The 24,160-nt window shown below is 32.3% G+C and overlaps 1 protein-coding gene across 1 annotated transcript in view; it reads right to left on the reverse strand.

Annotated features, from left to right (window-relative positions):
- LOC114333510 (juvenile hormone esterase-like) overlaps positions 1 to 24,160 on the reverse strand; it is a 130,196-nt gene that overhangs the window by 53,585 nt on the left and 52,451 nt on the right. Inside the window, exon 4 of the mRNA XM_050643797.1 lies at positions 23,831 to 23,987. Coding sequence (XP_050499754.1) covers positions 23,831 to 23,987 — 157 coding nt within the window. The remainder of the gene's footprint in view (positions 1 to 23,830; positions 23,988 to 24,160) is intronic.

Genomic DNA, 24,160 nt, shown 5'->3' on the forward strand with positions numbered 1-24,160 from the left:
GTGAATAAAATATACCTCAGATAAAGAGTGAACTAATTTCAAAGCACCCACTAAAATTTTGAAAAAGAAAGTTATGACTGATGTAAAAATAATAATGATTATTTAGACGAAAAAAGATAAATTTACTGACATTTTCTTCTTCTTATGGTGCCTATTCGTTCTGGATATTGGCGATCAGCATGGTTATCCTAACTTTACTCGCTGCTATTCGGAATAGTTCGGTTGTCGATGTATTGAATCACTTTGTTAGGTTTTGAAGTCAAGGCAACACGCCATATCTCTGTTTATTCCTCATAACATGGCCAAGATATTCTAGTTTGGGCTCTTGGATGGTGTTTATTATCTCGCATTCCGTGTCCATTTTATGTAGGAACCAGTGGCGGCTCGTCAGAGAAGGCAAGGGAGACTTAGCCTCCCCATGAATTTTTTAAACACACGCTACACTGTTTTGTTTATGTTGAATCGCGAAAAACAACAAGCACTCTTACTATTATACAAAAAGTGTAAATTCCACATTATCACTAAATATCCATACGCACAGAACGTAGGCAGGACCCTGAGTTATCCCGAGATGCATGAACGGAGGCGAGAAACCAGCCAGCCTCCGTTGCTGATGCCCCGAGCAGCGCAGCAGCGTTTAAGGAGACCCGGTCTCCTAACAGTGCCATCTACGGTGCCATCACACGGTGCCCAGAGATGTAGCAAGGGAGGCTGGCTGGCTTCTCGCCTCCGTTGCGTGCATCTCGGGACAACGAATTTTAGGGTCCTGACTAAAAATAATGAAAAATCTAAAGTGCGAATTTTGTTATGAAATTTGGTATGAGTGGTTAGAATAATATTTGAAATAACTTGTTTAAATAACTTTTTCTGATATCTATAACGCTAAGCAAAATATCGGTAATTTACCGTGTTTTTGGATTCGCAGTAGGCCGCGTTTAGAATTAAAAAAATTCAGTTAAGTATCTTAAAATATTTGGACCTTTTTCCATTGATATGCATATCTACTTACAAAGATAGAATTGTTAAAAAATAAACGACACAAACTTTGGTATTACACTTTTACAATTAGACTAACTATTTTTAAAATGATATGATATTATAAAATTATGAATTATGATGGTATTATGAAATGTAAATAAAAAATGGTCAAAAAAATGGGGCCTTAAATTACATTTTTTTGGCGCATTTTTTGCTAGTGCAAATTTGTCTAGATATTTTACAGATAGGTGTCGCCCCTTATTGTAAAAATCACGAGCCGCCACTGGAGGACTTCAACATTAGTCACACGATCTACCCACGAAATTCTAAAAATGCGTCTGTAATACCACATCTCGAATGCTTCGAGTTTTCTTAAAGAAGCTTCGGAAAGTATCTAGACCTCTACTCGGTATAATAACTTAGAAAATACATAGCATCTGATAATAGAGATTTTGGTACCAAGTGGTAAATCGTGACTTCTGAAAAGAGACTTTATCATTATAAATGTCGATCTCGCTTTTCCTATGCGTTGTTTTATTTCATTGTTTATGGTAAACATACCAAGATATGTGTAGCTGTCCACCCTGTCAATTGCTTGTTGGTTAAGTTAACCAAAAGCCGTGTATTTAATATTTCGCGCTTACTGACTACCGTGTACTGTTTTGTTTTGTATTGAGATCAAGTCCATGTTCTCTACTTATGCGCGACATTATTCTTTGCAAACCATCTAGGCTATCGGCAAAAACTACTGCGTTGTCGGCATATCAAATGTTGTTTAAACGCTCTCCGTTGACTAATACGCCTTCCTGTAGTTCTTTCAGCTCTTGCTCGAAGATATATGTTCAATGTTCACAGTACAGTGGAACCCCGATAAGTCGGCCCCCGATAACCCGGAAGTCCGGCTAACCCGGACCGATTTTCATCAGACAAACATTTCAACAATACAATAAAAATGTATGTAATATAATATTTGAGAGATAAAGGTATAATGTGAATTTGTGTAATTTGAATTATGCGATAGTAAAAATGACTCATGCCACACGGCGGCAGAGCGATATTCATTGTCTCGGAATATTAGAAACAACAAGCACCTGTTTCCTTTAAGTATTTATTTCAAACTGTCTTAGCATTGTTTAGAAAGGGCTAAAAAGACTATTTAAAAAAATCTTTTTTAAACAATGGTCTTAGTATCCACTGTTCTTAAATAACATAATATCGTTCGATTATGACTGTATTGTGTGTAGTACAGTCTTGTATTTTTTGCTTCCCTTTGACTAGGTTTGTGTTTGCGTGTTTTTAATAATTTAGATGTGTACTGTGCATATATACAGGGTGTAACAAAAATACAGGTCATAAATTTAATCACATATTCTGGGACCAAAAATAGTTCGATTGAACCTAACTTACCTTAGTACAAATGTGCACATGAAAAAAGTTACAGCCCTTTGAACTTACAAAATTAAAATCAATTTTTTTCAATATATCGAAAACTTTTAGAGATTTTTTATTGAAAATTGACATGTGGTATCCTTATGGCAGTAGTATCTTAAGAAAAAATAATAGTGAAATTTGGATACCCAATAAACATTTTATGGGGGTTTTGTTCCTTTAAACCCACCCAAACTTTTGTGTACGTTCCAATTTAATTATTATTCTAATACCATTAGTTAAAAACAATGTTTTAAAAACTTTTTTGCCTCTCAGTACTTTTTCGAAAAATCAGTTTATATCGAGATATTTTGAATACTTGTCAAAACCACCACATATTTGTATATGGTTAAGTACGATTATGGAGACTTGGTAATAATATGAGCATTTATTTATGATTTACATTTTTAGGTATATTTTGAACCACATTAAAAAAGAAGCCACATCTCGATAAAAGATGCCTTATCGAAAAAATGCAAAGAGGCAAAAAAAGTTTTAAAAACACTGTGTTTAACTAATGGTATCGCAGTAATAGTGTAATTGGAACGTACACAAACATTTGGGGGGTTTAAAGGAACAAAACCCCATAAAATTTTTATGTAAACATATTAAAAAAGAAGCTGCAACTCGATAAAAACTGCCTTATCGAAAAAATACTAAGAGGCAAAAAAGTTTTAAAAATATTTAATTCAACTAATGGTACCACAAAAATAATTTAATTGGAACGTACACAAAAGTTGGGGGGGGGGGGGGTTTAAGGGAAGAAAACACCAATAAAATTTTTATTGGGTGCACAAATTTCACTATAATTTTTCTTTAAGATGTTTCTGCCATAAGAATGCCAGATGTCCATTGTCAATGAAACATCTCTAATAGTTTTCGATATATTCGAAAAAATAGATTTTCGTTTTGTAACTTCAAAGGGCTGAAACTTTTTTTATGTGCATATTTGTACTAAGGTAAGTTGGGTTCATTCGAACTATTTTTGGTCCCAAAATATGTGATTTAATTTATGACCTGTATTTTTGTTACACCCTGTATATATCTCATGTTATTTCAATTATAACGGAGTTTATCTGTAAGTATACCGTATTTTATGAATTTTTACCATATTCTCTGGCTAACCCGGATTTTCGATAACCCGGATCTGCCGCGGTCCCGATTAATCCGAGTTATCGAGGTTCCACTGTATATATTAAATAATACCGGGGACATAACAATTGGGGGAGACCTATGTCCAGCAGTGGACGTGAATTGGTTGGATGATGATGACCGGGGACAGAATGCATCATTGTCTTACTCCTCTGTTTATGGAGACTGCCTCTGTCAATTATTGGTCGTCCACTTTAATATTGGCAGTTTGGTTATATTCACTGTCCATTGATACCTTAATATCATAAAAATGTAAATTTTGAAGGTTTACAATTTCTTTTGATTCGTTTTTTAGTACCCGATTTGTTTATAATATTTTTAGAGCGACATAGCCAGGCGGGATATATCGAATAGCAGACCATAATGGACATTTTCCATTTTCTATTGTCTTTACTGGAATCACTTCAGGATGTATCTTGTATCAATAATCACAATATACGCCAGTCACAGATCTTGTGCTTAATGTTTTTGTTAACAAAAAAAAAATCGAAAACTTTTTGCGTTGTGCTACCATATTTGAGCCTAGTTGCTTCAACAATATTGTATATTATACAACGAGCATTTAATGATGGTCATTATGGTATGAGTATGTCTTTAGATTACGAGCATCATAATGGTAATTAAATGTAAGTATATATATGATTTTTTCTATGATCACTCACAAGAAAAAATGTATATCTACCTATTCTTAATTGATTTATTTTGCAACAAAAACAAATTAACTAGTTATATGATGATTAAATTAATTATTTCGTTTATACTAACAAACTGCAAAAACCAACGAAACTAATACTGTACTTTATTGAGACAGATAAAAAGGGAACACTGGAAGAGTTTCTCAAAACAGATGGAACGCGACTCTACGGAGTGGAGAATGATTAGAGGGCAAAGAAAGGAGATGAACGAATTAATAAAAACGAATCACATTCAGAAGGAAACATGACCAGACTACTTCCGATCTATAGTTGCTAAAGGCGACGATAATGAACCACCAACACCTGAAGTTATGACAAACGAAGAAATAAACATCGAGGAGGGTGAGGTAAAGGAAGCATTAAGAAAATTAAAAAATAGAAAATCTCCTGGAGAGGACAGAATATCTAACGAACTCCTAAAGTACGGAGGACAAGATCTAACTAAACAACTATTAAAGCTAATACAAAAAAAAAATAGAACAAAACAGAATACCACAAGAATGGAGATCAAGCATCCTAATACCTACCTCTCTATAAACAAGGAGACAAATCGGACCCGGAGAATTACAGAGGAATTAACTTATTAAACACAACATTAAAATAACAACCAACGTAATAACAAACAAATTGAATGAAATTCAGGCAAGTTCAAGAGAAATCGTTGGAATACAACAAACCGACATATTTATTTTTCGTGGACTTTAAAAAAGCATTTGACAGGGTCCAATTAAAGGACGTTACCCATTTCTTATACTCAAGAGAGATACCTCTAAGCATAATTAAAACGATCGCAAATATCTACCAGAACAACACAAAAAAAGTGAAAGTAGAAGATGAACTAACTGACCCAATTGAAGCCGACAATGGGATAAGACAGGGGGATTGCTTGGGTCCTTTATTGTTCAACCTGATTATGGACGAAATAATAAAAAAAGTAAGAACTAAAAAAGGATACCAAATGGGAGAAAAACTTAACTAAACAATTTAACATAACCGCCAGGAAATTTAACATGTTAATTTCCCCAAAAAAAGACAAAATACATGATCAACTGTTCTAAATGGGAAATAAGCCAAAATTTAACTAAAACAATGATTTTGTTAACGTTTCGACGCCCAAATCGAATGTCGTTGTCAAAATACTAGATATCACTAAATTAAATAAAAATGTTATTGCTTGTAGTAAAAAATTCTTCTAATAATTTATTTAATCTGACTCATTATATCGGCAATTCAGACATATATTATACATTTTAAAGTAGAAGACTTTAAAATGATATTGCCAATATTTATGAGTTACGTTCCTGGGACGACTTTACTAAAAGATAGTTCATTCGATTACATGAAATCAACCCCAACTCAAGAATATCCGTCACAAAAAAATCATAGCATACGATCTGTCTTTAAAAATGCAACCAAATGAAACGATGACAGTAAAACTCTCGTGTTAGAGAGATATATCATAGTAAATTACGAGGGAAACCCAGGAAAAAACCGAAATCGTAAGTATTTGGTCTTACATTTAGTTTACATGCATGGTTATGCAAATCCAATAAGTTGTAAATTGGAGCTGGAAGGTCAGATAATAGAACAATAAATGATGGAGTTTAAATATCTAGCCATCACACTATCTAGCTACGCAAGGCCCGAAACAGAAGTGGGAGATCAAGTGGAAAGAAGATGAAAACCCTTCGAAAAATTGATGGTAAGACTCTATGGAACAGAGCTAGAAGTATAAGGAAATACAAGGTGGATAACAAAATTAACTGGGCAAGAAACAGAAGAATAGACTGGAATGACCACATAAGCCGAATGACAACAAAGAGTTGTAAGGACAGCGATAGACGGTTCTCCAATAGGAAGACGATCAGTGGGATCACGAAAACGATGGAACGACAACTTACTAGAGGCACATTGAAAAAACAGACAGAGTCATGTCTATACAAAAAAAAAGAAGAAGAAGAAGAAGACAATATTGGTTAGTGAGTGGTATATCTGTTTTTGCTAGTTGTTTAGTGAAACCATTGTGATACTATATAATAGGGAACTTGCATAAATTTTTAAATATTAAAACGATATTAAAAAACATAAGGTAACATGATCTTAAAACGCTTGCCTGAGAATAAAACAAATATTTTTAACCCGTACGGTAATTACGACGCTTTGAAAATGCTATTAAATTCAAATATCTTAGGAGGCTCTTGAACGTCCTTCTATTGGTCCGACGTCACGGGTCACGGTCAACCAGGCTAAGCAGTCGGAAACAACGCGATTAGGGTAGGTATCACGGGTATATTACATTTTAATCGTCTTTAATGAAAAATTCCTAGGTATTATTTATGTTCATCTTATATATTGTAATAAGTAGTTCCCCAATCAGCTTAGTTTTAAACTGAAATTGATAAAGTTGAGTGCTACTTTGTAAAGAGTTTAAAACGCCTAATATGACGGACGAGGGTAAGTCTGACAACTTACCTACCGTTGATGTCTTCATGGTGGCAACTTTTATAAAAAGTAGTGAAAGCTATTCTATTGGATAAATGAGAGGGGTCAAGGCAAATAAGCAAGAATTATTAATAAGCATGTTTAAACCGTTTATAACAATAGTTTGGTACTGTTATATTATAGCATACGGTTTACCCCGTGGGTTTGATCTTCCTACCTCTAATCGAAGGATTTCGTATATCTTGGAAAAGATTACGGTGTAATTTGCAATATAATAAAGATTATATTTTATTGTAATGTTTATTAGTACCTACTGGAGCCTTTCATTATTGTGTTCAAAGCCTTCTGAGAAAAGATTATGGTGATTAGCAGACGTACCGATAGAACGTGTACATAGTCAACAAAATCCTTCTTTACTAAGTTAATAATACGCATAAATAAGAAGAATCATTATTGTAATTTTACAAGTTAATATATTTATCATCTCAGCTTATACTTACACCGCATCCCTCGTAGACCGCAAGCTATAGTAGAAACCCGACTGTATACCGCATACTATAGTAGCACCAATACTTTTTAGTTAGTCTTACTTTTATTACTAAAAGTTTTGTTTATTTTTAAGTTACTTGTTTCTTCTTTGTTCTTCAACACAAGAAACGACAAAAGTAATTTCATAAAAAATAACTTTTTGATACATGTCAACAGAGATACAATGTTAATATTTTGCCTGTCACAGAAAATATCATTTTTGCCACAGAGTAAAACAAGATATTTCAACTATAATATTATTTATCTATGGGCAAACTGCATTAAATGCAATAGCCCACCGAACGGGCAAACGATACGAGTGGCCTATGACGTCAGACCCCAGCTCTCGCTTTTGAAGTTGTTTGAAACGGAAAATTTAGGCGCGGAACTTTAATCAGATGTTGTACGTACACTATTCATTGTTAAGACGTAATATTTTGAATATAATATTTTAAAACATGAATTAACAATTTTATGCAAAAAATTTTTTAGTGCAAGTTCCCTATTGTCGCATGTTTTGACGTTTATAGGTGACCAGCTGCACTTTTTCAGAAAGGTTGACTGCCCACTTTATTTGCAGCCTTCTTGACAACTTTATTCGCTTCTTTATAACCATCTAAATCGTTCCTTTTCTGCTTCTGTTCTGGAATTTAATAGTTCTAGATTATGTGTTTAAGGCGTTTTATTTTGTTCAACGTTTCTCTGACGATCCACTCTTTCTTTACGCATTTCTTTACGGAAAAATGTTTTCAATTAATTTCCACAAGGACATTCTACGACATCTCCAAGATCTACAACCATGAAGTCCTTCCTCTTCTTGGGCTGTGTTTGCCTGCTATTCCCTTGCATAATATTTTATAGCAACCTATACCTATTCGGGCCGTCTCATTACATATCGGAAGTACTCCAGCTTTCTCTTCTTGATGCTTTTTATAATCGCAATAGTCTTGCTCAGGCGTTCTAGTATTGTGGAGTTTAGAATCTTCTCCACCCAAGAAATTCTTAAAATTCTTCTATAGCACCACATTTCGAAAGCCCCAGCGCGATTAAGATCAATTTTATTCATAGTACTCGATTCAAGACTCGACAACATAAAGTAAGATCAAAAACCCGTGTTGAGCTGGCCCTCCCCCCACTTGCAAAAAATTAAAAAACAAATATTTTATATGATTTATGAGCTATTTATGAGCTCTCATACTACGCAAATTAAAAATTTTAAGCTCGTTACACTGAACAGGAATGTAATATATTAGTGGGGGGAGGGCTGACTCAGCCCCCCCACTACTTCAAAATAGGAATATTGAATCGATTTTTGAATCGAAACAACCCTTTAATTGATTTTACTTAAGAGAAACATGCTGAAAAAAAATGAAAATATATCGTATCGCCGATATAATTTCTACAGCTTATATATTCTAAGATTAAACTCTTAAATCATCCGCATTTAGATTATTGAGCTACAACCCCTTCTCAAGAAAACCACCCCATCATCCAGGCTTAAGAAAGAATTGTACTTAAAATGCATCAAATTAATGATTTGGCGACTAAATATCGTTTAATAATTTATGAGCTCCCAAAATACGCGCCATTAGGTCATTAAATTGCAATTTCTTTTGTATAGTGCAGTCACTGAAGGTAAAAATCCACTATTACCTTCAATTTCGGTGATCCTTCATAGATTTTCACAAAAATTGGTGAGTGGTTAGAGGATACCTACCTACTATGGTGGTTAGAGAGTACCTCTCACTAACATAATATAGTTACCCATATTTACCCTATATGTTAGTGAGAGGTACTTATACCTGTAATTTTGTAACAGGTAACATTGTTGTTATCTTAGGTTGAACATAACTTTTGCAAACTTTTGTCATGTTAGAGTCACATAATATGAACTTGTTTAACTCAGAGATTGTTAAAAATCTGGTAGTTCATTTTAATAAATGTATTTATTTTGTATATCAATTATTTTATTATTCCTTTATGTTCATTATTACAGGTTTAATATATTTAATATTTGAAAGCAGTATAAGATACCTGTGAAAATGATCGAAGATCATTTTCATGGCGCCCATGATTTGTGAGTTTTATTTATTTTGTTCGTCTTTAGCAATTATCCATCTTCATTCAGTTTCAGTACATTATTCTTATTTCATTATTTCATCTTTTAGTCATCATTACTATCTATATAGAGCTACTGTTCTTCGACAGGCATGCAAACGAGCCGTATCCATCCTTGAGTGTCAAGTTGCTCTCTTGCATCTATAGCTAGCCAACTCTATTCAGTTTGCCTCTGTCTCTTCCCACTTCTACGTCTATCCCTTCTAATTCCCCTTTCTTCAGTACTACTGCACTTTAGTAGTATTTTTTTTTTATTTTTCCTATTGCGGCTTCTCAACGTAGAAGTCACTTCATCCTTTTCTTTACACTCACCCACTACATCTTCTTTTCAGCCACAACTATTAAGTTATCTAGTCTTTCATTTTTTTTTCAGTCCATCAGAAGTCCATCACTCCAACAGAAGTTCATTTTTGTTACAGGAAGATAGGGTGGTTTTCTTGCGAAGGGGTTGTAGCTCAATAATCAAATTGCGCGTGATTTAAGAGTTTATTGTTAGAATATAAAGTATACGAATTAAACTTCTATTCACTTTTTTGTAAAAACTTACAGTTTTTCAGTGATTTGCTAAAAACCGCTTTAAAATATGCATTTTTTCACGAATAATTAAAATCTTTGATCTTTAATAACTCAAAAAGTATTGATTTATTTTAATAACTTTATATAACAAATTCTGCTTATAATTTGTCGTTCTATCGATATGTAGAGTTATTTTTAACAAAATAATTTTCACCCCCGAGACGGGGTGGTATCCACCCTCAGGGTAAGGCGCAAGGTGGCACCATGTCAGCTTTGTTTCTTGGTGTATCCTCTAACCACTCATCAATTTTCGTGAAAAGCGATGAAGGTTTACCGAAATTGAAGGTAATAGTTGATTTTTACCTTCAGTGACTGCACTATACAAAAGAAATTGAAATTTAATGACCTAATGGCGCGTATTTTGGGAGCTCATAAATTATTAAACGATATTTACTCGCCAAATAAATAATTTAATGCATTTTAAGTACAATTCTCTCCTAAGCCTTAATGATGGAGTGGTTTTCTTGCGAAGGGTTTGTAGCTCAATCATCGAAATGCGCATGATTTAATAGTTTATTCTTAGAATCTATAAGCTATAGAAATTATATCGGCGATACGATATATTTTAATTTTTTTCAGCATGTTTCTCTTAAGTAAAATCAATTAAAGGGTTGTTTGGGATGAAAGGGATGAGCTCAAAAATCGAAACTATATCATTTCAAGAGTCATAAATAACTCGTAATTCTGCCTCAAAAATTGAGGCCCCCCTCCCACTAAAATATTAAATTCCTGCTCAGTGTAACGAGCTCAAAATTTTTAATTTGCGGAATATGAGAGCTCATAAGTAGCTCATAAATCAGGGCTATTTGTTTTTTAATTTTTGCAAGTGGGGGGGGGCAGCTTAACACGGGTAGATCGAACATACGTAGCAATGAAGTAGGCGGATCCTTAACCCATTAGCGCCGAGATTAATAAATTATTGATTTTGTATTATTTTTTGCAATATTAATAATGAACTGTGTTTAAATAATAAAAAACTTTATAAAATATTTTTTCTGAGATATTTCATTTCTGAGATATTAACTGTTGCCTTAAAGCAACGCTAGGCGCTTACACTACCTAGTTTTTGTTGAAAATAATAAACCAAAAAATTAAAGAATTTGGGATACAGTAAAGTAAGCAATAAAACAAAAATAGATATTTATTCATAAAAAAAATGTAATTCGATGTTATTAATTATAACAATTTATACTATCGTGAGTGAAACGGTATAAAACAAGAAGTACATAGTCCAATATCACATTTTAAACACATTGTTCTAACGATAGATTTACATGTTTTAGACGCACATCTTCTCTTTTTCACATCTGGAATGTACTTTATCAAATGATTGATGTTGTCAGGAGCGTCATTTGAAATTTTGATAGGGGGGGGGCAAGCATTATATATACAATACATTATATATGCAAAGATAATACAAAATTGATCTATTTTTTGCAAATTTCAGTAATTTTCAGGGTCAGGGGGGCAAATGCCCCCCTATATGCATATAAAATGACGCCCCTGGATGGTGTCCAAAATAATGTCATCCGATACTCGGCTGTCGACAGATGCTGTCAAGGAAGCCAACCGTCTTCCACTTCCTTTACTAAGTACACGATACTTCGCTAAGCATGTGCTTACAATCTCTCTTATAATATAATCTAATTGCGATACCTTTTCTTTGCCAGTTTTATTATACAATATCCAACTATTTTGTAATGCAACATCGAGCATCCGCGTAAAAATTGGCCAATACCATTTTTTGCCACGAATACTGATCCGGTAGCAACTTACATTCTGATCCATTTGGTCAGTTCCTCCCATAAATGTATTATACTCGGCGATCAATTTCGGTCTAGAAACAAGTATGTTTCGTTTGAGTTTCTGAGAAAATCTTCTTACTTGACCTACTTCTTGAATGCCGCAGGATGATGAAATCATTGTTACTGCTGCATTATCCATCCATCGGACATATAATTGTCCATCATTTCGTTCAATAGCTGTTTCAAAATAAATTCGATCTTTTTTCAGAAACTCATTTTTAGGAGTTAACGGACATCCTCTGGGAACTCGGTTTTCGCGAGTGGTTCATATTAATTCTCGTCAGTGTCTACATTATTTTTTGTATCTGGAGGTTCTACAAAAATATCGCCACCTAGTTCATCATTATAAATTATATCAAGGGCTTGAGCAAGCGAAAATCCTCGTCTAGAATCTAGAACAAAAATGATAAAATTTAAAATATAGGTAGTACAAGCGCCTAGCGTTGTTTTAAGGCAACGGCTGGGTTACAACAGGCACTGACAAGTAGTTATTGATCAATTCATATAAATTATTTAAAATATGTTTTGTTAGAAGTATAATCAACACAAATTTAACGTATATAAATAATAAGTTTCATTTATATCGAAATTATGGTACTTACTCAAATCGAATGTCCATTATTTTCACGTTCTAATATTATAATCAACTTCAAATGCACCAAACTAACAAACAGTTCTTAACACCGCAAATAGATACGCATAACCGAGTGTGAGCGATTATGGTTGATGGAATTTGCAAGGTCACACCTCTTTTTTGACTTTCTTATGACTTCAAGCTCCTCCCAAATACAGGCATGTCTGCCGTTGCTTTAAAGCAACGCACGGCGCTAATGGGTTAATGCCAATTTTAGGTCTCTATTACATATTAACTTGGGCATTTTTCCAAAAGCGGCTCTGGAATGCTCTGCTCTGGATCTAATTTCAATGTGACTCTCTGCATTACAATCTAACTGATATTCAAGGTGAACAATTTGATCAACTTGCTTAAGTTTGGTATTATTTACATATAAATGGTTTTATATTATGTTGTTTACTTATTACGAGTACTTATCTTGGTTTTCTGTATGTTCAGATCCAATCCTGCTTTCCTACAGCTCTCAAAGAGACTATGAAAGTAATGTTTAAAGATCTTCTTGAGTAGAAGCTAGTACGATGTCATCCGCATATCGTCGGTCTAATGAGCAAATTGCCTAAGTCACAAATTGAAAATTTTACAGGAGAGGCAAAAAACTTTTGAACAAAAGTAAAAAAAGAGAAAATTGTTTAACTCCATGCAATACATAATTGACCAAAATTAGTGAAACAATAGTACATTGTTTACCGGGTAGAAAAAGCTTAACATTCCTGGACGACTGTGAAGATTGCTAAGTCGAGGCGCAAGCCGAGACTTAGCAACACAGAGTCCAGGAATGTGGCTTTTCCTACGAGGTAAACATACTATTTTTCCGCAAATCGTTTAAAATTCGACAGATATTGATTGATTTAAAAAAAAACGCGATAATTTTATTCCCAAATAAATGGTGCTTTGAAATTCCTAATAAAATTACTTGGGTTACTATGGAAACGTATTGAGGTTGAATTGTCAAACTTTTCTATCATTTATGTAGAACACTAACAACTGTATAGCCCGATCAAAGAACAATCTGACCTCAAAAAAAATAAAGGAAGGATGAAAATTTGGGAACAGGTAGTTGAAATTGTCTATTATTTTATAAAAAAAAGTTTACAATTCTACACCCCCTCCATTTTACAAAAATAGGGAAATAAGGGTTGGTTTTTCATTAAAAGTGCTGTATTCCGGAAAATAAGGCAATAATAACAAAAATTTTTATTTAAAAATCATCAAGGTACTTTTATCATAACATCTTGACTAAAAACTTTGTTTGCATCTTGATTCGTTTCTAACCTATAGCCCTTTTTAAAGTACTTAACAGGGGCGCTTATTTGAATTGCGCGCGCAACAAAAATGTCACATTTTAAAATTAACTAACTTTTAAATCGATAATTTGGGGCATTTATCAAACAATAAAATGTACGAAAAAAACACGATACATTTAGAGAAATATCAATTTTAACGTGAATATATTTTCATTGTGAATTACAAATTATTTAATTTAGAAAAATATGTTTTAAAATATACTAATACAAGTTTTGAGAGCAACACATATTTTTTGTCACAAAAATTTACATAATCATTTAAATTAAAATTCCTTTTAGATTTACGTTTTAAGATGGCTAATTAACATTTAGATTTAAAATTGCACACCGTTACTTTAAAGGATAAAAATTTGTATGGCGATAAAAAATGGATATTTTTTTGATTTTTATTTTAAGTCAATTTTCAAGATTTCAATCAATAATATCTTTGTTGAAAATTCATAAAAAACTTTAAAAATATGCTTGTAGGTACTTGAAAATGCACTCTTTCGAAAGCGGTATCTATTTTTCTTATGCATAGAATACTTTTTAAATAAGGCTCACTTATTATAAACAACTACAAAAAAATGTCATGTTTTAATAAAATCGATGCCATTCTTTTCTGAAAGCCTTTTTTTAAATGAAAATATGGAAACATATTAAAAAAGGCTTGAGTAACATATTACATATATATACAACAGGCCCATTGCAAAGGTAAGAATATATGGGGCACGTAAACACAGGTGAAAAAGCTACTTAAAAGAGAAAACGGCGCGCTTCCTAAACACAGTAGACGAACATAACCTAAAAAGATTGGAGCAATGTTCACGCTGCAATGTTTTGTTATCGTTTTCGGCTGTCAAAGTTTTTGAATTTATAACTTATTATCAATAAAAGTAATCTGTTTTTTATAAAATAATTGTGTAAATATTTACAATGAGTGCGAACAGTGAAACAAAAAATAATAATTCTTGTTTTATTTGTGAAAAACATTTAGAATGTGATAACGAAAAAATTGTAATTGTCAAACGTGGAATAAAGTGTAAGTTCAGAAAGAAAAGATGATAGACACAAAATGCTTTTGGACTGTGATGAAATTAGAATGTAGACAAAAATATGTATTAAAAAGAGGAGAAACGTTTTCATGCTGCATGCGGAAGTTGTCAAACTGGTAATTGCACAAATCATAAAAAGAAAGACATTATAGTTTCTGATGATTAAGATGATAATAGTTTAGATGGTAGCTGCCAAGAGCCCCAAAATTATGATTTTACAGTTGATTCTATTATAAATGAAGTTGATTCAGACACAAATTTTACATCAGACGAAGATGAAAATGAACTTTGAATAATTTAGATTAATTAATTAAATGTAAACAGTGACGATCCAGTTCGATATACAATAAACGATTTTTCATTGCACCTTTTATCATTTTAGTACTTCATGCTCATCTGATCCTTTATAACTTAGGAGGCAACATCAGCGCGCGAAAAACGCGTTCCAAGATTGCAACTTTAATTTTGAATATTCTGTCGAGATATCTGGCACACATATTCGCAATATAGTAAAGAATTGTGGTACAGAGGCCAATTTAAGAAACATGTTGGTATGTAGAAATTACTCTAAAATTAAATTAAATATAAAAAACGAGTCAGTGACGCTTTAAGAAGAACAAAAAAATACAGTTTCTTCAAATAAACTTTTTTATCCCATGTCTAGATTTTGTGTCACAATGGAATTACTAAAAAACGATTATCTATAACAAGAAATCGAACTTGACTGAAATGGCAACATTTAGCACGCCTATGAGTATAATAATTATTGTTATCACATTACTGTGCCTTTGTTTCTGATAATATAGTGTATAGTATATAGTGTCACTGGCACTGTAGTACTGCCGACACACTGTTGCCGCACTGTTGAAAGTTCGGAGAACTATCGAAAAAAAAAATAGATGACGCGCTGATGTAGCCTCTTAATAGAGTACATTTATTTTTAATTAAGTTAATTTAATTTTTAAATGAACTTTAGAAAACCTAATAAATATTTAGTAAAAGAAATATTTTTTTGAGAAATTTTGATATATTTTCATTTTATATGTTTATATTGAAATAATTAACTTAAAAATACAAGTATGTACTTTAAAATTATAGTTTTTCAAATTATTAACTTAATTCAAAAAGAAAATAATATAGGACACGTACACGCGCATGTAATTCGTTCAAGTAAGTACATACTTACAGGAAAACCAAAAGTTTTCAGTTCTTTTTCCAAAAATTCAAAAAAAAATTTCCAAAATTTTTCCACTGGCCTTAAATTTTTTTTGAAAATTTTTGGAAAATCTTAACCTCAAGCCCTTAATAGATCTGTAAAGAGTGTGTTCACCAATTTTCAGATTAATTGATACAAAACTAACCGAATAAAACCGTTTTAAAAATTTTTGGTTTTCAACCCCTATTAAAAATAGGCTATATCTCATAAAATAATCGAGATCTAAAAAAAATTTTTAAGACCAATATTTGAGGTTAAATCACTCTGATGAATATTTTATTTTTCACTGTTACATTTTTTTTATTATTTCATTATTTTTAAAATACAGCACTTTTAATGAAAAACCAACCCTTATTTTCCTATTTTTGTAAAATGGAGACGGTTTAGAATTGTAAACTTTTTCTTATATAATAATAGATAATTTCAACTACCTATTCCCAAATTTTCATCCTTCCTTTAATTTTTTTGAGGTTTTTGTAAAGTTTTGTGTTCCTTGATCGGGCTAGTACGGAAATATCATTTCCTTACAGTAAGGAAATGACATTTCCTTACAGTAAGGAAGTCCTGACTTTTTCTTCAAGAAATTTTGACAGGAATGTCAAAATTTCCTGGCGATTTGCGGAAAAATATTTAAACAAACTTTCTATTTATATACTCTATCCATATCAATAATAATAGTCAAAATATATTTATTTACTTACATTTTCTAACGTTTTCAATCAAAACAACTTCAGAAACACTGACATAGACAATATTCGTCTGAATGGGAAAGAACGTTTGGACTTCAGCAAAATTCGTTTAGCAAAATTGGCGCGAAATAAAGAAATAATGGCGCTTGTGGTAATTGTCAGGCGGTAGCTTTTACCGTCTACTACTAAACAATTTTCGGAAAAAATGGACTTAAGCAATTTGCGCATTAGTTCACCGTTCACTCATGATCATGCTTATTTTCAACGGCGGATCCAGCAACCTTGCAAGGAGGGGGCAATGAAATAAAAATTTTCTCATCACTCGCGGACGCAGGATTCTTTTTCGGTATGGGCTGTTAGTTTATTTTTCTTCATGTACCATATCCTTTCAGAACGTTGGTTACTATCATAGCTATCTTAATTTTATTCACTGCCACCCTAAATCAACCACGAAGTGCTTTTTCGTCCTGGACTGCGTTTGCCTTTTATTTTTACGTGCATAATATTTTGTAGCAACCTATATTTAAAACTTCTCATTATACAGTGTATCCACGCCTGGGGTGCCCAAGAGGAAAAACTTTTTTATTTTCAATTTTAGCGAAAAATGTCAATCTTGATAAAAAGTTTTGCTTGTTCTAAAACCCCATAAAACGAAATAAAATTCAAGTTTATCAAATCCTGCTTAATTTTTTAGTCAATTTTATGTAAATCCCTATAAATTTTTGCAGTAAAATTAAGTTCGAAATCGTAACAATAATCTAGTGTTGCCGAGGCACAATCCCACATAACAATTTCATGTTCTTAGTAGATTCATAGAACATACTTTTCAGAAAAAGTATATACTTAGAATATGCGTAATTACCATTGCGAATGTGCAGAGCATATACTGAGTATATACTACATTACAGTACTTAAACGTTCTATGTATATACTTAGAATGTACTACCGCACTTCTTTTCAGTATATACCAAGAACATACCTTTTAGAAGGTTCTAAGGAGGTGCTATAAACCTTCTATTTATATACTTAGAATGTACTATCGCACATATTTTTAGTATATGGGAAGAATATTCCAAGGAAGTGCTATATACCTTCTAGTTATATACTTAGAATGTACTCACACATATTTTTAGTATATGGGAAGAATATTCCAAGGAAGTGCTATATACCTTCCATGTATATACTTAGAATGTACTATCGCACATATTTTTAGTATATGGGAAGAATGTTCCAAGGATGTGCTATATTTCTTAGAAGTATGTTTTCAACATCACCCAATCTCATCCTAGGTTCTACTAATATATTCTAATTGCATATGAGAATGTAGTTATTACATTCTACAATATTACGTAAAAAGTAAGTATAAAATATATAAACTTTAGTTAGTTATATAGGTACCTATGTATAATAAATATTATATGGGTAAGTAGCCTATATACAGGGTGTCCCGAAAAGATTGCCCAAGTAGCAATTTGTCGACGCGACAACGTTGTCTACCGCGTGGCAACGTTTTGTTACAACGTTGTTATTGCCTAGAAGACGACCCTATTCTGCACTAATTTGGTGGACGATTTTTGAGTTGTCTTGACGTTGCCTAGGCAACCTCCTGTGAAGCAACATCGTTTCGTAAGCGTTGCATAAGACAACTGAAGCGACTATAAAAAGAACCTGCGCGTACAATGGTTGCTCAAGGAGTCAGACTGGTTATGTTTTTTTACCTATACTTTTAACACCTGTATGGTGAATGCGAAAACCAAAAAGGTAACTATTTTGACATCGTATTAGGTATTTAAATTTACATAAATACATAAAGAACTTAAACAAAATTACCTGATGTGAAATTTATGAACGCATCTCAGATTACCGTCAAATATGGATATTTCACCTTTAAAAAACACACGCGCTCCTTTTTTATGACATTTTTGACAAAAAATATGCAAATTTAAAAAATCTAATTTTAATATAAAAGTCAAAATTTATGTTAAAGATGTTCTGTATAAATTTAATGTATTGATGGTGCTTTTAAAGGTATCAAAAAATGCCTGCATTTTTTATATCCTGTGTTTTCATTTCCTTTACATCTCAAAAATCTCAAGTAAAACCAAAATGGTGCATTAACAATATTACCAATATTACTAAAAAAATACCTTATTACCAACCCTAGACGGAAAAGACAACTTAGAAGTCCAATCGCCAACCAAAACCCGGCCGCGCCGACTATCCCAACCATTTTAGAACGCACCCTCTTATTGGGTGACAGAGGTCATGTGACCAGTGTCAAAAGTGTAGCATTCTCCTTAACAGCGTTGTCACATTTAGGAGATTTCTACTTTTTTTTGGTAGGTTTTTGATATTTTTTAAAATATTCTAGTAGGCAATATTTTTTAGTAGATTTTTGGTATATTTCAACATTTTGTTATGACTAAAATAAAATTTGCTTTTTAATAGTATTTACCCCATTTCTAAATTAATTTTCAGACATTTGGTTACAATTTCCTAATGTCATTACCGAAAATAAGATTCAGGACGTAGATGATGCAATGTTACAGAGAAATGAAAGTGGAAACTGGATTCTTGTGTAACAAACTTGCAGATTTCAAGTAACAGTGCAAGCAGTATTTCAGGTGTTATTGAAGAGTTCTGGCATTCGGTGAGCCTATTAGAAGCTAATGATGGAAAACTAAAATATCTAAACATATGTAATTTTGCAAAACAAAAAATGTTGTGTTTACGTGTTTCTATAATGTTAAATGCGAAACAATTGTTTGAAGAATTTGATCCAGACATGCAGATGTTAAAATAAGGGGATGACAAAATATTCTAGTTATTAAATGTACCAATTCATTTTTTTCGAATCATGAGGAAACTATAATAAGTATTTTTGAAAAATTTAAACGCAAAATGAAAGACTGCATTATTTAGAAAAACCAAAACGTTTCTTTTGAATGAGATATTTGGAATTAAAAGTCACACTAATTTTTTTTCTTTTTTTCACCCCTGTAACTTATTAAAATAAACATTATAGAAGTTTTCAGGGACTTTCGGTCCTCGGTAATAACGTAATCTTTCTTTCTGCGTTTAAATTTTTCAAAATACTTATTAGTTTTCTCAGGATTCGCAAAAAATGTAAACATTTAAAATACATTGAACATTTTAACAGGCGACATTTTGCGCCTATCCCCTTAAGTTAGCTGTTGTTTTTATTATCAAAAATCCCAAATATATCCCAAAAATCCTTAAGTATATTTTATTTTTTGATTTAGCAGATTTTAGCTAAAAAATGGTAATTATGTTGGTGGTTTGGATCGAATGGTTTGGAATAATTAGGTCTCCAATTTTTGGAATTCCTTTTGGGATATTTAGGACGGATATGCATATTACTGTATAAGTATACTGTATTTACATGGCCTAAAAATAATCTACTGATTTTGTGAAAGCAAAGCTATAAGTATACTGAAAGAGTAAAAACTCACCTGGCAACCCCGCCTACTAAAGCTGATACAAAGATTGAAAGATTAAGGTTATCAAATCTACTGATAAAACAGTGGACAATGGAATGGAAACGAGCTATTAAAAAAACAAATTAACAGGTTGTTAAATAAATCGAAAATTTCCAGCAAAATAAAACATATAATAATAAGAAAAAAATAAGGTTATAAAGTAAATTATTTTTCTCCTTCTGAAGTTACCGCAAAGGTGTCACACACCTAGAACGACACCTAGGGTCGTGACAGACAACTTCAGAGTCGGCCAGAAAACCCAAATCGGCCAGGGCGTAAATTAGTTTAGCATTATAACGTTTTTAAGTTAGGTCGTTGCGATTGTTGAAAAAACTGAACTGTGATATGTAGTTGTCACAATGGTAATAAATTAGTTGCCCGTATAACTAAAGGTATTACTTAAAGTTGTAACATCGTAATGTCAGTCGCGATAGGGGACGTTGGCCGAAACAACTGAAAATGCTCTCTGGCAACGTTATATACAGTGCATTTGTTTGTACTGACAACCAATGCGTCGAAAAATTGCTGCTTGGGTGGTCATAAATTATACCACACATTCTGCGGTCAAAAATAGTTCGATTGAGCCTAACTTACCTTAGTACAAATGTGCTCATAAAAAAAGTTACAGCCCTTTGAAGTTCCAAAATGAAAATCGATTTTTTTCAATATATCGAAAACTATTAGAAATTTTTTATTGAAAATTGAAATGTATCATTTTTATGGCAGTAACATCTTAAAACAAAATTATAGTGAAGTTTGTCCACCCCATAAAAATTTTATGGGGGTTTTGTTCCCTTAAACCCCCCCCCCCATACTTGTGTATACGTTCCAATTAATTCATTATTGTGGTATCATTAGTTAAACACAACGTTTTTAAAACTTTTTTGACTCTTAGTATTTTTTCAATAAGCCAGTTTTTATCGAGATGCGGCCTCTTTTTTAATATATTTACATAAACATTTTATGGGGGTTTTGTTCCTTTAAACCCCCCAAATGTTTGTGAACGTTCCAATTACACTATTATTGTGGTACCATTAGTTAAACACAGTGTTTTTAAAACTTTTTTGCCTCTTAGTCTTTTTTTGACAAATCACCTTTTATCGAGATATGGCTTCTTTTTCAAAATATACCTAAAAATGTAAATTATAAATACATTTTCAGATTATTAACAGGTCTCTATAATCGTACTTAACCATATACAAAATACGTGGTGGATTCGACAAATATTTAAAATAGGTCGATAAACACTGGCTTATCAAAAAAGTACTAAGAGGCAAAAAAGTTTGTAAAATATTTTGTTTAACTAATGGTGTCACAATAATAATTTAATTGGAACGTACACAAAAGTTTGGGGGGTTTAAAGGAACAAAACCCCCTTAAAATTTTTATGAGGTGCACAAATTTCACTTCAATTTTTTTTTAAGATGTTGCTGCCATAAGAATGCCACATGTCCATTTTCAATAAAAAATCTCGAAGGGTTTTCGATATATGAAAAAAAATCGATTTTCATTTTGTAACTTCAAAGGGCTGTAACTTTTTTTGTGTGCACTATTGTATATAGATAAGTGAGGTTCAATCAACATATTTTTGGCCCCAGAATCTGTGGTATAATTTATGACCATTCTTTTCGGGACACCCTGTATAAAATTATAAGTAATATATTTAGTTATTATGTGCACATCAAAATAAAAATATGCTGCTTATATATTATATAATAGCCAAATATATATAATATGTATGTAAATTACTAAAATTTATAGGTATCTATAAATACAGTATACATACTTTTACTTACTAGATATTTAGGAAATATTGAAGTACCAATATGAATTTATTATTTTCAAGCTGCTTTTTATGTTCTTAAAAATGTTTTAGTCCTTGTAGCTAGAAATACTTAAATGTATAAATGCCTAACCTAACTGTAGAACTGTACTGGAAACTATTTTCATATTTTGCCCTTTTGTTACCTACCCCCTTCCCTTGTGCAGGTATAAAATATGCAATGCAAGAGTCAGAATGACAATGAATGGCCGTTTCCGGATTCCCGAAAATTATAGGTATAAATACTTAACTCAAATCAAAATGGTATCATTGCAATTGAAAACGAAACGAGAATTTCTCATTTTTCTTCAATAGAATTATGTTTTAAACTTTTTTACCATACAATTAAAACGGTTTAAAAAAATGAATTAGATAGTTTAGTATAGTTCCTACCAAAATACCTAAATTTTATTAATTATTCTTAACGCGAAGATAATAATCTATAGGCTAACATTATTCTTCTTCCTATAGGTACATACAGTATATTATTTTTAAGATATTTTAAAAGTAAATACAAGTATGTGTTAAGCATATACTTTTGCACATACTTACGCATATACTAAGAATATTCGATTAAGGTATATTCTAAGAATAAACTTTTACGAACATTCCGAGATACTACGTACACGAATGTGCTTAGTATATTCGGTGCAAGAATATTCTTTGAAGCACATGAAAAGAACATGAAATTTAGAATGTTTTTTATGGTACATGCTATGCTTGTACTACGCATATACTAAAAAGGATATACTTCGACGAATGTTGGTAGGATATGCTTAGAACATGATGCGAACATTATTGTTATGTGGGATGTAGCTTAGTAACTCTGTCAACTCCGATAAATAATTTGCGAATTGTCATTTTTTTCGACAATGTTAAGCGTTCAATAAAGAATTTATCTTGTGATAAATTTCATTAATAAAATTATTAGATTAATAATTATTTAATTATTAAATAATTGGATGTTTCAAGGAGAACGACAAAGTCTGGCTTCATAATTAAAAGAAGCTTCTAAAGGGTTATTCTCCCAAGTTATTATTGTTACAATTTCGAACCTGGTGCAAAAATTTATAGAGATTTACATAAAATTAGCTATAAAATTAGGCAGGATTTGAAAAACTTGAATTTTATTTCATTCTAGGGGGTTTTAGAACAAGCAAAACTTTTTATCAAGAATGACATTTTTCGCTAAAACTGAAAATAAAAAAGTTTTTCCTCTTGGGCACCCCATCCGTGGACACACTGTATGTCCAAAATACTTCACTTTTCTCTTCTTGATGCTTTTTATAATCTTAGTAGTCTTGCTGAGACGTTCTATTATTGTGCAGTTTCGAATCTTCTTCACCCAAGATACTTTTAAAATCTTCTATAGACCACATTTCGAAAGCCTCAAGGCGATTTAGCTAAGCAGATCGATTTTATTTACAGTCCAAGACTCGACACCATACAGTAAGACCGAGAACACGTACTTTGGAGAAGGAATTCTGTTTTATGTTTCATTCCGTTATTCAGTTGTCAAAGGACACAAAACTCACTATTTATTTTCAATAGTAATTATCTCTTTCTTAAAAAAAGGCGACACCAGGCGAAGTCTCAAGGAGGGGGCAATTGACCCCATTGACCCCCCTTGGATGCGCGCCTGCTTATTTTTCAGAAAGTGTATTTCTGAAACTTATTTTCGTAGTAAACGTTGAAAAGCAGGTGCGACGAGAGTATCCCTACCATATTCCTTTTTTTAATATTAAGAGCCTCTGATTCCAAACCGTCTACTAAAACTGCTGCTTGATTTCAGTACATATTTGAAATTATACAAATTAAAAGTCTCTGCAATCCAAACCAACTTCTGTTAGAACTTTACCTCTTGCTTATTATAAAAGAATAAATTCATAGACATTATTGTTTTACTTACCAAAAAGACCTACGCGATAATTCGTAGTGACAATAATGACACCATGTTCCATTAAATAATGGGGACCATGGAAATCAATGTGACTGGCCCCGGTTACAAATCCTCCTCCATGGATATAGAACATAACAGGAAGGGGAGAAACAATCTTTGACGGATCCTGAAAAAAATAGTAAGTAGGTTCTGTTAATCAGAGTTTCTCAACGTTTTACCATTTGCGCCCCAATTTTCCATAATTATTTTCACCGCGCCTCCCTCCTCGTTCAATAACAATATATCTATGCAATAATAATATACCTTGAGCAGCATGAAACCTAATAAGCTAAAAAGACA

Source organism: Diabrotica virgifera, chromosome 2 (assembly GCF_917563875.1).
Source record: "Diabrotica virgifera virgifera chromosome 2, PGI_DIABVI_V3a".
Lineage (NCBI taxonomy): Eukaryota > Metazoa > Arthropoda > Insecta > Coleoptera > Chrysomelidae > Diabrotica > Diabrotica virgifera.